The sequence below is a fragment of the Lethenteron reissneri genome, chromosome 40 (assembly GCF_015708825.2).
Source record: "Lethenteron reissneri isolate LAM-NWPU_2019-01 chromosome 40, ASM1570882v1, whole genome shotgun sequence".
Lineage (NCBI taxonomy): Eukaryota > Metazoa > Chordata > Hyperoartia > Petromyzontiformes > Petromyzontidae > Lethenteron > Lethenteron reissneri.
The window spans coordinates 11,122,364-11,136,109 of record NC_083818.1 but is presented as its reverse complement, the minus strand read 5'-3'; the positions used below and the strand labels follow the sequence as shown (position 1 = coordinate 11,136,109).

Below are 13,746 nucleotides of genomic sequence, written 5' to 3'. Positions count from 1 at the left end.
GAAAATCTGCAGCGATACAATTGAAAATTACTCTTGACCTTTTAAGTTCATAAGATTATAATGGAGATTGTCACTTTTCATTAAATGCTGGTTGGCAAATTACTGGCAATGCGCTATCTTCAGCTGAGTGTGTGATGCGTTTAATTTAGGTTGGGTTAAAAAAAGGAAGATACGAAATTAATGTTCCTGCTGAGTGACCTTGGTTATTACCGTGCCATTAAAGTAGTTTCAACATAATCACCATATGGGCCAGAACACAGAATACACTTTCATATATATGTTAAAAGCTCTGCTTTACAAAATAGATAACTCTTATTTCCATGTGACATAAATCGTATTTTACAAGCATTTGGCCTCAGGGTAGAATTTGTATTAACGTTTCCACGTGGTTAAACAGAGCACGGAGTGTGTGTTGTTGCTCTGTCAGAAAATACCAGTTTCTGGATCTAATTCCCACCACCAAATCGGCCTGAATGCGCCAAACCAAGGGAGCTGGGATAACGGTAACGTTGCAATGTGCGCACAACTCTTTTTAAAAAATACATTTTTATAAAATTTCCTAAATTTTGCACGCTATTCAACATTTATCCGGTTTGCGGGAAAAAAATAATCAGATATGGTATATTTGCCAACTTGCCAACTTTGATTTGAATATCTCTTCTTCTTGGTTCTTTTGGTAAAGTCACGTAGAAGGGAAATAATAAAATAATAAAAATAAAACATAATAAAATAAAATTCTCACGACGTTTCGGCCACAACGCAAGCAGCCGTCCTCAGGTGAAGAACGCTGTCTTTCCGACAGCTCTGTTCTTCACCTGAGGACGGCTGCTTGCGTTGTGGCCGAAACGTCGTGAGAATTAGATTTTATTATGTTTAATTTTTATTATTTTATTATTTCCCTTCTACGTGACTTTACCGAAAGAACCAAGAAGATGAATCCCTGCAGTCACGAAAGCTTTAAATCGAAAATCGAATATCTCTCTCTGGTGGTGGAGAGTCACAATTCATGCTTTAACATCGTACCTACCACGAGCTAAAATAAACAATGAATTACAGAACTGTACAGCATGTGTCAAACAAATCTACAATTCTAGATGCGTTAAAATGATGTGCACTATTCTGCAGTTTGAGTGAGCAAAATAATTTCTACCATTAAATTTTTTTTCCCGATAACTACCAAGAACAATAATAATGATATAATTAGATAGCATCGTTGTCTGTTACCAGGTTTATGAAGAAAATTACTATCAGGGTTTTATCAATAACATGATCATACAAAACATCCTAATCGTAAATGTAATATTCTCTATCGCACTATTTGTTTGCATTACCTGAATGTATTTTATAAGTTTTATTTGACAGAACACGTCACTTGTCAACTTTCAATGTTTTTATTTATTTAATCCGCTTACAATTGTAATCATGTAAGGAGACAGCTGGGCATGGATGCTGACATTTGGGCTCATTGTCAATGTCATAGGCGTCACGCCAAGTGAATGGCTCTGCTGGATTATCTGTTGAACTTACGGATGAACTGAATTGAATTTGTTGCTGTCATTATAACCGCTCCAGTGTCACACTTGTGGGTCAAGGCGGCTTAGGCTTGTCCCTTTTGTGAGAGCGTACACTTTCGTCAAATTAATAAGCACATTTCGTTGAGGAGATTTATATTTAAAAAAAACGTAATGGCCTTTAATTAATTCAAAAAGGCCACGCACAGATGCAAATGTTCGTTATATTGGGGCTGCAAAGACATGTGCGCAAGGCTTTATTGTCCTTGTAAATTAGTGTACTTTCATCACTACTAAGCTGTATTCATTCGTTACGCTTCATAATGACTTGATTTTGGAAAATGTGCGATTTAAGAGTAAACAAAAGCGTAATTACACGATGACCGTGCACATTAGTAATTAGAGCCCTCTCGAAGGCTCCGCAACACCGCATATGAACAAACACAAATCAAGACAAAGATACCCAGGATAGCCTTTAACAGGCTGCTGAGTCAAGTGCTGTTAGCGAGCGCCTTCTAAGGCCTCCACGGCACACACGAGGCGTGGAGTACCAGCACCATACCTGGTTAGGCAACCTTTGTGCTAAATTAAGGCTGAGTCAACCAAGCGGAGACCCGAGATTGGCTCGGATATCACTTACCAATTAAGCTAGCCATGGTCAGAAATAAAACTCGGTTGTTTGGAGAAAAAAAAAAGACCTTTTCTGGCAGTGTCAAAGTATGAAAAAAAAAGAATAAATTTGACCTTTTCTGGCAATAAAAAAGGTGTTAAGATGTTCAAACACCAGATAGAAACCTTTTGCAAGAACCATGTCTACATTAACCGCACGAACTTGTGGTGAACATGAAAAAAAACATGTTCTGATAATACATGAATTGTCCTGGAAAGACCTTTTGGCGTTCTCTGGTCTGACGCTGGTGATACTAGGCCCTAAAAAATTAATCCGTAAAAACAAAGTTTTTCACTATAAATCCTTTATATGCGTGGCGGCTAGAGTCCTCTCGTCCTCTGGCTTGAGATGGCTGCCACCTATGGGTCAGATGATTGCCTGCCACCATTAGGCGATTGGTAATTAAATATTTAAAAAAATTCCCTAAAAAGTGTAAAAATTAGGGAAAAAAATTAATTGTCACGCACAACGAGTCTGTGTGCAAAATGTCAGCTCGATTGGATCACGGGAAGTTGGTTAAAAAACGACCGAAAGATTTACACGGTCGTAAGCGCGCAAGCAAGCAAGCAAGTGAACTTAATATAAAGGATTTAAAAAGGCTGTCTTTGGTGCAGAACAATCAGTTTCACGGACAATACATATAATTAACGGGTCATGTTTTTGTTTGCATGCTCACCACAACTACGAATGGTCAATTCAGACATGATTCCTTGAGAAAGGTTTCTATTTGTTGTTTGAACATCTTAACACGTGTTTCATTGTTATTCGGTTGGTTGGGTTCGTAGCGCCGTGCACGATTCGCCGGGTCGCTGCTCTCCACCGAATCACGCACACCCACGCGCACCCACACACACCCACCCACACACACCCACACACACCCACACACACACACCCACACACACCCACACACACACACACCCACGCACACCCACACACTCACACACACCCACGCACACCCACGCACACCCACACACACCCACACACACCCACACACACCCACGCACACCCACGCACACCCACACACTCACGCACACCCACACACACCCACGCACACCCACGCACACCCACGCACACCCACGCGCACCCACGCGCACCCACGCGCACCCACACACACCCACACACACCCACACACTCACACACACCCAAGCCCACCCACGCACACCCACGCACACCCACGCACACCCACGCACACCCACGCACACCCACGCACACCCCCAAGAGAAGGTTGTAACAAAAGAAGAAGAAGAAAAAAACAGCTAATCAATGAGACCTCTCTTGGTGCCTTCTCACAGAGGCCATGGAAAAATTGATCAGCTCAATATTTGCACTCCGGGCGATGGAACGACGTCCACCGACAGAATCCTGCAAATTTACTGAAACGAGGATAATGACAGGGGGAACGCTTTTCAGCGCAAGACGGGCGAAGTTTACAGACCCAAAATCTTCCTATCTACATTTGTGAACCAGACAGCTCTTTTTTCACCGACACTAATTCTCAAAATGATCTTCAAATTCCCTTGTTGGCGATGTGCACGGTGAAGAGAATTCCAGCAGTGCAGTGTGTTCTACAGGGTGCCAGAATGAACCTCCATTACGTATCACATGCATAGGGTGTGTTAAACCATTCGTAGACTCAAGCCTCAACGAGGCTCTTGCTGCGCCTTGTGATAGGCAACTTCTGTGTCCGTGAATGTGGACTTAGCCCCTACTTGTGTGGATGCGTTTTAGTGGAGCAATAGTTCGTGCGTTGCCCTTTGAATCCGGCTATCTCGAGTTTGATTCCCATCTGCAGCAGCGAGTGATATTGTAACCTGTCCTTTGCTTCCTCCATCCGTCACCAACCCGCACGGACCAGCGTGGTGAAGTATGATATATATAAAAGAAACATCCACGATTGACATGGGGGTGTCTTCATCCATTGTCAGATTGAGAAATGTCTGGAATTTATATATGTTTACAACATTTCTATTTGACTTGTGCAAATTATATTTATATTAAATGTTTGTTTCGGTGTCATTGCATGTGTGTGCGCCACTCGATACCCTGGGGACACTTGCAAACGAGGTGTTCCATCTCATGGGGATTACCCAGGCAAAATGTTTGAAAGGAAAATAAAAATCCATGATATAAAGAACACGCAATAATTTCCCCGTTTGCTTCGAGGTTACAGATCGCACCTTTTACGTTTGAAACTAAGCAAACAACCAACTCCACATAAGTACAGTAATCCCTTCTGGCTCTTAATGTGTTTTTTGACTGACCACGTGTTGATATTCACTTTCCCATCCTGGGAGCATAAATCATCCGTAATTGTAAAAAAAGCCCCAACATACCTCTGCCTATTCCCCGGTCCCAATGGCTCTAGGCTATTCTCAGACGTCGTTATTTACCAAGAACACATCCCAGTGTGTTTTTATTTATTTCTTTACGAGTCTTGTGGGTTTTTTTTGTACTCTATGGAACCGATACACCTACAAGGGACGATATATAATTCAAAATAGTAAAAACCTCAACCGCATAGCAATTGCGAGGTTTGTTGTTGTTATTGTTTTGTAGGGGAGAGATGCAGTGTGGGAGTAAGTATAAAAAGTAATTTAATAATGGTGTAAAACTAAGTAAAGTGAAGATATTTTATAACATTTGTCCGTTCAGATTTGTATCACTTTAATGTAACGATTCTGTTCATTACCAGGGACACTGTGCGCTCGAAATACCGGAATAATTCAGAGGTGGGGTGCCCCGGGGAAGATCCGTTTAATTAATAAAACTCCGTGATTTCCATTCAAAACGAATTCGGCCCCCATTTAAAGCCCGTTACTTCATCTCGCTTTTCAAATGATAAAACATTTCTAAAGATATATAAACTTCATTGCACTGAAACCACCGAAAATCTAAATCCAATTGTGGAACGATTAATCCGATGGCACGTCAATGACTGCTCAGTCCAGGACTAAGTTAGGTCTACGATGGCTCAGCATGGACACGCGGCTCGCAGCGAGTCAGCGATGCTCTGTGGTAGTACGATTTAAACGTTTTTTTTGCTTATTTTTTTTTGTTTTTAACAGGATGTATATACCGTGTCCCGTTCCATGTGCGCGACACGGTACGTGCGCTCACGTCGTCTCGAGCTTTCCTCTGCGTTCGGTATCAAGAGCCACTTTCTTCGCGGAGTGTTCATCGTGCGCGTGCGATGGTGGTTGCGCCACGTGGTGTGTGTCGCGCGCACGCAGAGGGTGTCAGCGTGTGAATTACAATAGACGCTCGACTCACGCGCTGGTTATGAGCCACCCATTGAATGCCGCCACTGCCCGCGAGACAGCGGTGTGGCTAAGAGCATTATTTGTTCACCCTCCCTCCCAAAGCGCGAATGTTCACACGTAGCATCTGCCACTCATTTTAGGCCGAGTTGCCCTAGGGAAGGCTAAGACCACGTTCACATAGCAATCGCTGCAGGTGTGTGTTGCCACGAGTATAATGTGTCTCCACCATCTTCGTGGCATGCGGGGGGAGATAAAGAAGGTGGGGGGTGGGGTCACGCATGCTTTACTTCTTATACAAAAATGAGTCTTTTTTTATCCAAGTTGTGTTATGTCACGAGACAAAGCTTCCACCTGGATCGCTCATAAAGCAGTGCAGCCCCTCGTGCTAGAGGATCGCCCACAAAGAGAGGAAATGTTTTTTTACTCTTTATCACCGTTGCTTTTTTTTTTACCAGGTAAGACCCACTAAGCTGTACAGTTATTTTTCACAAACCACCTGGCCACAAATGATAGTTCAACGAAGTGGCTTATCATGTGGAAACGTATAGCAGTCAATTACTCGAAACGCATGTTTCTAAATGTAGAGGGAAAACCCGGAGAACCCAGAGAAAGATCCACACGGTAAGAACATGCAAACTCCAAATATACAGGCGTCAGGGTCGGGATCTAACCCACGACCTCCTGTATACCAGGTGAGGTAGTTAACATCTCGCCACCGCGGTGGCCCGATTAGGATATCCGGTTAGGATTTGTCCAAATATCTGAATCAAGATCCTCTTGAAAAATAGACAATAGACTTAAGACTCGGTGAATCTCGGAGTAGAAAATTCAGTGGATGACGTTGTCACACGAGAACACACAACTCTGAATAAACACCAATGACAGAGACGTCATATCATTTTGTTTCCAATGAAACCGGCCGGATGGATCAGTGGTCGAGCAACTGGCTTCACTCTCGTCCCACAAGGAGATGGAGCGATGGAATCAGTTTCGTGTTGTGCAGGTGATATGTGGATTTATTACATTGCAGCTTTGTAAGAGGGTGGGCGGTAGCTTAGGAAGGCTTTCATCTAACAGTAGATTACTCATGGCTGATGATGATGATGATGAAGAAGACATAAAATGCGATCACGGTTATATGTGTTATGGTTGGCAACACAGATTTGGTTTTGACAAAATGCAGTGGGTGATATGGTGAAACTGTTTCTGAATATTGTTTCGATATATTCAAATCTATACAAAACCCACGGTTTTCGTTTAAATACCAAAACAAAACTTTACGTTTATTCTTTTTCAATTTTATTACCGTTAAATGTTTACACATTTATTACCCATGGAAAAAAAAGTAGTTCATTTTTCAGAAAAAAAATATACTTTAATAAACGAAACGTCCATCGCGTAAACACGATTGCATTCAATCTGTGACTAATCTCCCGTTGCGATTCTGGAGCCGTGTGAATTCCGTTTACCAAAATCATGGCCCACTTCTATTGCCTGTCGCGGTGCCGCACGGCACGAGCGAGCGAGCGAGCGCGAACTGCACGGCGGACGGTGCAAGACAGCCACACCCGGCCCGCACTGCGACCGCGGCTATCACAGACACACCGTGGCACGCGTCGTCCACCCAAGTGGCGCGTCGCTCGTTCGCTCGCGACGTCTCGAACGTTCACGACGCCAGCCTTCAAAACGTTGACGTCGGCACGGAACGTTGCCAATCTTCCCGTCCGTACGACAGAAGAAGCAGGCGGCGGAATGGCTCAACGCACCTGCGCATGCCTTCTGTGGGAGATGGAAGTAACTAAAGGTAAACATTGCTCGTTTTGCTTTTGAAATCCGCAGCCCCCCCCTTTGAAAGTGGAACATTGAAAGGGTCCCATTGAATGTGACAGGTTATAAAAAGGGACACTTTTAGTACGAGTGAATCACCGATTGCCATTAACCCAAAACCTACTCCACATTTCCGGAAGGCTCAACCAAGACACGTGGTGAGCTGGCAGCCCCTGGCCACCGAAAACCCCGGCAACTTTTACGAACCAGAATGTTTTTTTTTTTTGTGCAGTTTTACTGTCGACGAGGGGGCCTCTAGTCATTGAAGTAACAAAAACGAATCGTAAAATTAAGATACGCGTTGCTACTCGATTACATTTTTTAAGGCTTTCGCATTTCCCCAGCCTCTCTAAATGGCCAAGCATGCTTTTAAAATCAGGCTGCTCTACAGTTTACGTGTTACTTCCAGCTCTCTAATGCCACGCACCTCCACGCCAACATGAAATCGGTAACGACTTCCACAGCTCATGATCACGGTTGGCAAATCACTTAATGCGAGTGTGTGTGTGTACATCTGGAGTGTAGCTGTAGTGTGGTAGTCAGTGCGCTGCACTACGAACCCGGCTAACAGCGGAGACGATTATCTGAACTGGTCCTGGGCCTCCCCTAGGTCGACTCAGTCTCAAATGAGTACCTGGTGTGGTGTGTTAAAACATCGCCGCTGGGAAGACAAAGGTGGCCGGGCGTGGTGCTGGCCACCCACCCCCTCATGTACCGTGCCGGCCTTCATAGGTGCTCGCTAACAGCACTTGCCCCAACAGTCTGTTAAGGCTATACGGGGGATCTTTGTCTTTGTACAGCCGTGTGGACTGTTCAAATCAAATGGAAACGTTTTGAGATGGAAGTTGAGGCAATGGGATTCCAGTTGGCTCGACGGTACTGCGGTTAGAGTTCAAATCCCGGTCAGGGGCTTGGACTCGGCTCACCATCATTCCAGGGTGGTCGATAAAACGAGTACCACGGTGTGAGAAGTCAGCAGGGGGTGGCTTGAGCTGAGACTCGCGAAGACGCTTTGAGCCTTTGAATGCAACTTCCCAAAAGCTGCCTGCACAACACATCTGCCGTTTCCCTAAATTCTATTCACCCATTAATATAAAACAAATACAAAACAAAAGAATGTACATTCTGTTAGTATTCGTTGAGTAATGTGTTGATTGAAAAGTATCATGTTTGCTCATTTAATAAAGCACCAATACACCCGAAGCTGTTTATGTTCACCCAGCCTCTGCTTGTGTTTAGATGTTGGTCCATGTAAGCCCCGTTACCCACACAGGATGTCACGATTGTCAAGCACGTCACTTCACAATAAACCTATAGCAGCAGCAGCAGCAGCTGCTGGATATGACCCACACCCCCTTCGGAGCAAATCCAGCCGTGCTTTTTTACCAACGTGTGCTTATATCAGAGGTTGCCTTTTGTATTATGTGTGTTCAACTTATTTTGCACAGTACGTAGTCAACCGTGCTAATCAGAACTCTGCTTATACAAGCTATGCTTATATTAAGATTTCACTGTGCCTTTTTCCTAATTGTGCATACATGCTTTGCCGTAGTTTGTGTATCCAACCACTGTGATGCTATGTATGCGAGACGAGTCCATGACGTCCAATCTAAATGATATGTCGTTCACTATCGAATCAGTCCTTGAGGAATACATTCACACTGATTCTGATCATCCACGCTTTCATTTGAAGTTGAAGCTATTTCTTCGTGAACGTCTTTCTTGGACGCATCTACATTATGTATGTCTTAAAACTCATGTTGTTTATCCAGAAATAAAAAGTGACTCGTTAATTTCTGCCCATTTCCTATTCGAGAAGGTCAGAGCATTGGATGTTTGCCATCATTATTTTTTGCAAGATGAGTTTTTCTATCGATAGCTCTTTAATTGCAATACTTTTGTCTTCAAGTATTACATTTCAGCAGCATTAACCAGACACATGGGCCAGAGCTCACTTTCGAGGTTTGGAGTGTCCGAAAAGAAAATGCAAATAACCAGTCGTGCAAGGTGCACGCGTGTCGTTTGCATTTGCGAGAAGCAATTGTTGACCGTGCAAACGTCCGCACGTGCGCGCGTGTGTGTGTGTGGTGTGCTGACTCTGGGGAGCAGTAGCACAGCGAATAGCTCATTGCGCTACGGACCGGGCCAAACGAGTTCGATTCCAGTGTACGCCGAACATCAGTGGCCGGTATCTAGACCGATTCCGACGCCTCCCCTAGGCCAAAGCAGCCTGCTGTGGTGTGGACAAGCATCACAACACCTCAGAGATGTGTGGATCTGGCCCGTTGACTTCTGACTCCCGTGAAATGTTACGGCGGAGGGGGGTGATTACGATGAGACTGACGTTCCATTGCTTGTCCCTGCCTCTCGCATTCATGCTGCTGCTGCTGCACAACAATCTACCACACTGTGCCACTGTTAACATCCGCACGACCGTGCCGCTACACATTCACGATTTCACCCCTTTCCTGCCGTTCCTAAGTCGGTCTGACTTCCCTTTGTTGACGACATCCTGGCAATCCCTCACCCAAGTGCATCAACACTGCGTGCATGTGATCGTTAACCCCCACCCACCCACCGCCTTGCCTTGCGAGTCAATTAACTGTGACAATTCGAGGGAACCCAATCCGATTCAAGAATCAATTAAAGAAACAATTACATTGTGGCGAATGTAAGCAACCGCCAATTGTGGTGGCTGCAGGCAGGGACCTCTTGAGCCGAGTACCTGCATTGTACACGAGTCGAGACAAAGCAAAAACTATTCCCAGCAACGCGATTCTGTGCGAGCATCGTTGTTGTCGAAGGGCGGTAAGTAGAAAAAAAGATTTTCCTCGACGAGTCGATGCGTTGTCGCGTGGCTGATGATGGTACGCGACGGCACGCACGAGTTATTTGGGGAAGAGTCGTCACTCGGTTTCACCAAACGTGGCACTTGTTTATGGGGTTCATGTCATCGGAGGCCTTGCACTGATAGGCCTCGGAAAACTTCTCGAAGTTCTGCAGGGATCCGATGACCCTGCGAAAGAGAGACGAGCGCGTTCGCGCGCGGTAAGTTGTCGAACAACGACGACAACGACGACAACAATGAACGGCACGAAGAACCAAATCGCAAAAAAACAGTGGGCAAGGGGCACATGTTGCACACCGTGGCATCGTAGGTGTTGCGAGAGATGGCGGTGACTTGGTGGGGGGAGCTTTATCCAGCAGTGGATCGACCATGGCTGTTGTTGATAATGTTGACGATAGTGCTCATGCCAATGACAAGGGGCCACAGTGGTGGTACAGTGGTTAGCGCGCTGCGTTATGAACCCCCAGTGACCTCCGTTTGGTTCCTGGCCACAACTGACATTAGTCGCGGAGAATGATTTCCAAACCGAACCTGGGCATCTCCTCCTACCGGCGTGGTGAGGTTTGGTCAAACAGCCCCCCCATTGCCAACATGACTTGGGGAGGCCTTTATCCAGCAGTAGATCGGCGCAGGGCTGAGTTATTGTTACTTCATCATGATGCACAGGGTGAGTGAGTTGCATTGTCAAGGAGTGTGCACAGCACTCCGATGTTTTTTTGGTTTGATTGCCGAGTCGTTTGGATTGACGTCCGACATTTCACTGCACGTGCTTGCAGCTTGTTCAGGAACTGAGTAGAAGAAAGCTCCCAGACTTCTTGGGAAACTGGGAAACGTCGGACATCGTGCCGAACAACGTGCGGTGCAGTCCAAAAACGCACGCCGGGGGAAAGCTGTAGAGCACAACCGCATCATAGGGCTACGAGGTGAAGTGACGTGCATTTGTGTGACTGACCTGAACTTCCCAGGGCTGTGCACGTCTGTTTTAATCGAGTTGCTGGCATACTCGGGTCTGTAATCGCCGCACCACACCTGAAAACCAACCACATGACAAGAATAATTAGCGTGGGTAGGTGACTTGTGTAGCTAGGATAGGTGGCTCCTGTGTAGCTAGGTGATAGGGCACACACCACACGAATCTAGTACGTTGCAAACGGTGTTTGGCGAATCATTCATAGGTGGAAGCCACGATGGTAACGATGGGTGATGCATCACGGAGCGCAAACAATGATCGTGTTTATTGTTCAGAAATTGATGCCTTTGAATTAAATTCAGACAACGTAAAAAAGCAGGACGTCAGCTTGATCCAGCAGTTGATTAATCCTGCCTCATGATGTTGGTGATGTTGATGACGATACCAAAATTGCAAAGGCTGCGTTCGCTTTACGGCGATGATATGAGTGTTGTTTATATTTTACCTGAGCAAAGTTCAAGAAGAAGAGCTGTTGGTGGCTGAGTTTGAGCCCGGGCAGTGGCAGTTCTTCGCCATTGTCCTTGACCCATGCCATGTAAGCCTGCACACAATGCGGCCGTGCGTCGACGACACAAGGGCAGTAGCAGAACGCGACATGCGGTTAGCGACGTGCGGCGCGAGAGAAGCTCAACATCCATAATACAGGTTTTTTTTGGGGTTAGATCGCATAGATATAAATGTGTCGTTAAACCGGCCACCACCCGACACAGCCAATTAGTAACGTTTGTCACGTATACATAAAATGCCAATTCGTTACTTGTGTAGTGACATAGAATGGGTCACGTAACAGCATAGCGCTGGCTGCTGGCATGGAAGGGGATCTGCAGCTTACAGCAGCCCTGACTGACAGCAGGTCACGTGATAGACCAGAGAGGGATCTCAGGGGAAGGTTACGGAAGGGGCACATCGAGAACCCGCAGGTAGGTTCCAGAAGGGGGGCGTGGCCAGGGGCGGGGCCAGGGGCGGGGCCAGGCCACGCTGACAGTATAAGAGGCGCCCCGGGAGGGGAGCTCGGGGATGTCGTGTGGAGTGGGGGGGGTCCCCGTCGTGCTGCTGCTGGAGTCTTCACCGTCTCGGCGTCGCCACTCAGGCAGTCTACCAGCTGCCCTGACTGGGAGCCGTAGTTACCCAGTGTTAACTGTTAAGGCCGTTTAATAAACAGAGTGCCTCCTAATCTTAGTGTCTCAGAGTCAGTCACTACACTTGTACAGCACACCGGTGTGTTGAAGAGCAAATCCACAACATTTACAAGTTCAACATACATACGCGCGAGGGGGGGGGGGTTCTGCTGCTGCTTCTGGGATCGCATCAGTGCCGGATTAAGCTAGTGCGGGCCTGTAGCATATTTTATAAAGGGGCCCTAAAATATAAAAAATATATAAATAATTAAACACTAATTTTTTTACTTGCATAGTAAAGTAATTGTATTTTTTCATTTGCTATACAGACAGATAATACGACAAATCGCTTACCTTAAACACCCAGTCGTTCGTAAAAGTTTAAGGCGGTATAGCACTATAGTAATAGAGCAAGTGCAGACTCACTGAACCGGAATTGATAGATTGAAAGCATTTAGCGCGGGGCAACTTGAAAGTGCGGGGCCCGTAGCATGCGTAGCTACTTGTGCTACCGGAACAATCCGGCACTGGATCGCATCGCTGACTCGCGCGTCAGCTGGCTTCGCCGGCGACCTCGGCGCTCTCCAGCCAACTCGCTCGGCTCGGCGTCATCAGCTGCTCGGTGTCAAAATGAAAAATTAAAAATATTTTTCAAGGAACGCGGCGCACGAGCTCCACGTGCGTGTTTCTTGGGGTACGTCCATGTGGCGCTGTCGACACGTGGCGGCACGCGCAATGAAAGGGGGGTCACTATCGCAATGAAAGAGGGGTAACTCGCAATGAAAGGTGGGGAGGTGAGACGTGGGGGACAGTGCTGTTGTGATGGTGCGTGGAAGGTCACCGTGAGAACACGTGCTCACCTCGTAAGCCTGACGGATGCCTCCGTTGTCAGCGATGTTCTCTCCCAGCGTGTTGATGCCACTCAGCTGCAGGTTTTGTTTACACGTCACGACAACAACAACAACAACAAGAATAGAAACACAGCAACCACAAATTAGCTGTTCACTTCGTCACTCGTGCTCGCCGCGGCCGCGAGTCAGAACTCGTTGCCGACAGGTTGACGCTGCAGTGAACGCGCGAACAATCGCGCCCGGGTGTAAATTTCGCAAAGTATTTAGAGAATTTCACAGTGGGTGCATTAAAAAGTTCATAAACATTACAAGAAGCGCAGTTTCTTTTTTGGTTGTTGAAAATTATCGCAGTACCGCTGCGTTTATGGGCTCTCCGACGCGTTTCCACATCCAGAAACAAAATTACACCGCGGTTTTCTCTTTCTTTCTTTCACAAACGTGCACCGTTCCGCCATCAGTCACTCAGCGTGTTTTACAATTTACACCCTCCCCACCTCCTCCACTCGGTGATGAGTTTTCACGACGCGGGATCGTCGTACATTCGATTTTAAAGACACCCCTCCTCCTCCAAGAGGGTGTGGTGCCCAACTCTTCCACACTGGGCAAGCATGTTCGAAGAATTTTGACTTAACTTTCGTGACTGCAGGTATTCGTATTTTTGTTTCTTTCGGTAAAGCCACGTTAATAGAAA

General features: G+C 46.2%; 1 protein-coding gene across 1 annotated transcript in view; it reads right to left on the bottom strand.

Moving 5' to 3' along the window:
- Positions 1 to 6,723: 6,723 nt before the first annotated feature.
- LOC133352376 (neprilysin-like) overlaps positions 6,724 to 13,746 on the bottom strand; it is a 33,516-nt gene continuing 26,493 nt past the window's right edge. The window contains exons 21-24 of the mRNA XM_061567972.1: positions 13,065 to 13,130; positions 11,532 to 11,627; positions 11,069 to 11,145; positions 6,724 to 10,284 (exon numbers count right to left, since the gene is read on the bottom strand). Of these exons, the coding sequence (XP_061423956.1) occupies positions 10,185 to 10,284; positions 11,069 to 11,145; positions 11,532 to 11,627; positions 13,065 to 13,130 (339 nt within the window). The 3' untranslated portion in view covers positions 6,724 to 10,184. The remainder of the gene's footprint in view (positions 10,285 to 11,068; positions 11,146 to 11,531; positions 11,628 to 13,064; positions 13,131 to 13,746) is intronic.